Source organism: Nestor notabilis, unplaced genomic scaffold (assembly GCF_000696875.1).
Source record: "Nestor notabilis isolate BGI_N333 unplaced genomic scaffold, ASM69687v1 scaffold32342, whole genome shotgun sequence".
NCBI classification, from domain to species: domain Eukaryota; kingdom Metazoa; phylum Chordata; class Aves; order Psittaciformes; family Psittacidae; genus Nestor; species Nestor notabilis.
Window position 1 is genome coordinate 4,636 of NW_009920220.1, and position 3,463 is coordinate 8,098.

At 38.8% G+C, this 3,463-nt stretch overlaps 1 protein-coding gene across 1 annotated transcript in view; it reads left to right on the forward strand.

Annotated features, from left to right (window-relative positions):
• Positions 1-2,577: 2,577 nt before the first annotated feature.
• Positions 2,578-3,463, forward strand: part of LOC104402651 (serine/threonine-protein kinase Sgk3) — a 26,851-nt gene continuing 25,965 nt past the window's right edge. Inside the window, exon 1 of the mRNA XM_010010580.1 lies at positions 2,578-2,655. Within this exon, the coding sequence (XP_010008882.1) occupies positions 2,578-2,655 (78 nt within the window). The remainder of the gene's footprint in view (positions 2,656-3,463) is intronic.

Consider the following 3,463-nt stretch of genomic DNA (forward strand, 5'->3'; position numbering starts at 1 on the left):
TCAGACCTACAGTTCGGGTATAACAGTCTCTCAAGCTGACATGCTCATGGCAAATAGAAATTGAAAGAAAGTCTGATGCCCTGGCAAACTGGAAATGCATTTCTTCCAAGTTTGTTGGGTCAGCATAGTGTTGGTGATGCAAGCAAAACTCAAAGGAGATGTCTTGGGAAGGAAAATATCACAGCCAGTGATCTTTGAGGCATCTTAAAGAAAGAAATATGAATATTGCAGTTTCAGCTTCTCAGATGATTTATTGTTCTTCTCCCCTGTAAGATGAATGAACTCTTCCTGAATTAGTCTGGGTGACACTTCCTCCTTTTGTTTTCTCTAGATCTTTCAACTTCAGATCTGGATTAAAGCTTCATCTTCGAAGTGATAATCTTTGGACTACGTCATGTAATCCATACTGTTCCCTTACTGGTATTTAAAACTATGACACCAAGAATAAAAAATGAAGTACGTCCTATGTTGTGAGAATGAATGCAAGCATGTTGGGAACCTTTGTAAAGAATGTCACTTTACAAGAGGAGAAAGACAGTGAGTGATATTACTCAGGGAACCCCTAATCTGTTTTAAAGCTTTACTTGTTTTTCTGTGATGAGCAGGGAGACAGATAAAACACAGGGACTTGTGCTCGGTTCCTGGCGCTGGACCCGAAATGGCTAAAGGTTGATATAAATCCTTAGTAAAGTCTAAGCTTAATGAAACACGCACGGATGTGGTGCCTATTGACTCTTTTAGTGGACCTCTTATGATGAAGAGCACAGTTAACCTTTAGATCTTAATTTGTGTGTGGCAGTGGGTGAAGAACAATCTTAATCCCATGCCAATATAAAAATGTGGAAAATAGGAACTGTGCCTTGTTGTAATAAAGCCTTTAATAGTCATTTGCCAAAGGAAAAGGGAAACCAATTTGGAACTTAAGGTCTGTGTAACTGGCTTTGAGCTGTGTTATAGTCAAATAAAGGCAGGGGAGGAGGGGGATTTTAACCCTGCTCAACCCTGTAGTTACCTAATCAGTGAAGCAGGGAACAATCAAAGTAAATGCAGATGTAACTAAAAATATTTCTCTGAATATGTTGCAGTATGGATGGTCTAGTACTTAGCTGAGATTACAGTGGTTTCAAACACTGTTTTGTTTAAAGTCACCAGATCTTTGAGAATTACTTAATTTTTAATGACTACAGGAGGAATAACAACATGAAGTTTGAACCAGAGACATGATCTGACTTTTAAGAACAAGAAAAATAGTCAATTGACTGACTGAGACTAGTTGGGTATCAAGAACAAATCTTTACATTGTATTGCAGGGGCTTTGGCCTTGGTGCCAACATAAATATGGGTGTCTCTCTAACAGCAGAATTACGTTGGATTAGTCTGTGCTTTTTGGAAATTTATGATACAAAATACACAGTCAGTTTTATACTTCCCTGTTTTAAGAAAATAGTTAAATGTTGAACTGGGCACTCCTTTCCTCTGAGTGTTTTGAAGAGAACTGAGGTCTTCTCTTTCTAAAAATCTTCTCTCATGTTTGTAATTTGGTCAGACACAGAAGTGATCCAGAAGCTGAGCTGCACTCGCTGAAATGTTTCAGATGGCTGTGCATGTCTGAACAGAGGGTTGCAGCTACGTAGTATTAATTTTGGCTGCTCTTAGGCAATGCTGAAGTTCCTGTTATTTGCACTGGAGTCCAGTAAACAACTTGCTAGTACTCAAGGCAGGTGTGTAGCACGGTGAGTGAAGGAGCATCTAGTTAATACTGAGCTCTCTGACTTTTCAATGGCTTTATCCTCTCACTTGTGCCTTTTTCAAGTTCCACCAGGAAGTGAACTTTAACTTCTACTAAAGGGAAGGGAGTATGGCAAGTATGGGGGAAGAGAGGGCAGAGGCAGTAAATACTCAGGCAGACACATGGTGCTACTGTGTCCCTCTCTAACATTCACGTGAATAAATGATTTTTTTTTTCTCATGTTGTCTTTCATCTCTGATGTGATAATTAAATACACTCAGCATGTTCTGACAAATCTGAAATGCCCTTTGGTACAGGCTTCTGCAGTTGAAAACCTTTTGTTTTGGAAGTAAACTGTTCTGAATGCGTGTGTTCGTGACTTCTCTCAGAGGTCTGATACTAGGTTGTCATCTTTAATTACTTTTCTGTGTTCTATCTTCGTTCCTTCAGAATATTGTCTGTAGTAGGCCCAGATCGGTTTCTAGTATGTCTGCACAAATCAATTCTTTTTTTTGGGGGGAGTCTGCAGAGAATGTGAATTATTGCAGTGAAACAACAAAGGACCACAAGCATGAAACTGTTTGCAAACTAATGATGATTATGACCATATATGTGCATATTAAAGTGCATTTTCTACCAGGAAAAGTTATTGTCATGCAGGTTTTAGCACTGTGAGTTAAGTGTTCCTGTATTTAACTTTCCTTTTATGTTCACTTTAAGATTACATGATGGAATTCACATTTTCTCAAGAAGAGCTGCGTATCTTGGATCAGTACCGTTGAAGATACCTTCTGATTGCAACACCCGAAGCAGGGTCCTTTAACAGATTCGTCGAAAGACCATATACAATGGATCTCAAAGAGAGCTGCCCAAGTGTTAGCATTCCCAGCTCTGATGAACACAGAGAGAAGAAAAAAAGATTTACCGTAAGTATGTAAGAGTGGAAGCACTGTAGGTGAATGAACAGGCCGTTAGTGCTACTTTCTTTTTTTTTTTCACTAGTAAGCTTGGTATTATTTTCAACAGGCTTGTGGAAATGTGTTCACTTGCTCTTACGAGTACTGGCCGTAGTCCAGTGTGAGAAGTTGTGAATGTTTTACAGTGTTGAACTGTCCTGCCTTCTGCAAAGAGTATTTGGCTTTGCAAATTTCTGGTGGTTTTACCCCCGAGGGGCAGCATTTTCTCATATATAAGTGTCCAACTGCAGGGATTACATTTCGGTACCAAATCAGATTAAAATTTGGTATCCTACATGATTTTTCATGTGGTTTGGGTTGGTTTCTGTTTCTTGTTGGTTGTTTGATTTGGGTTTTTTGTTGTTGCTTTAATGGCCAGTTTTTTCACGGGTAGCTTATTATACTTTTGTGTGTGTAAAAGAAAAAAATACCAAATTTTTGAAAGACTTTTTTTCTGCCTTCCTTCCTGTTTTCTGATTGTAAGTTTTTTCCTATCCTGTTCCCATTTCCACTCCTTGTCATTCCCCTCCCTCTTCTTTTTTTTTAACTCCCAAAATGACTTGCTTCTTTCTGGAAGTAAAGTCCTCCCATTCTGTGGGGAAACTCTTTACATTGCATACTGAAAAATAAAGTACTGTGGCATGGATTTTTGTTTTGCTTATATTTATGCTGGGATATAAATACAGCATCAATACTTCCTTCAGAAAGCTCAAGCTGTTTCATTGCTCTTGTGCAACTTCCTCTAAGCTTCCCCCCCCCCCCCCCTTTTTTTTTGATA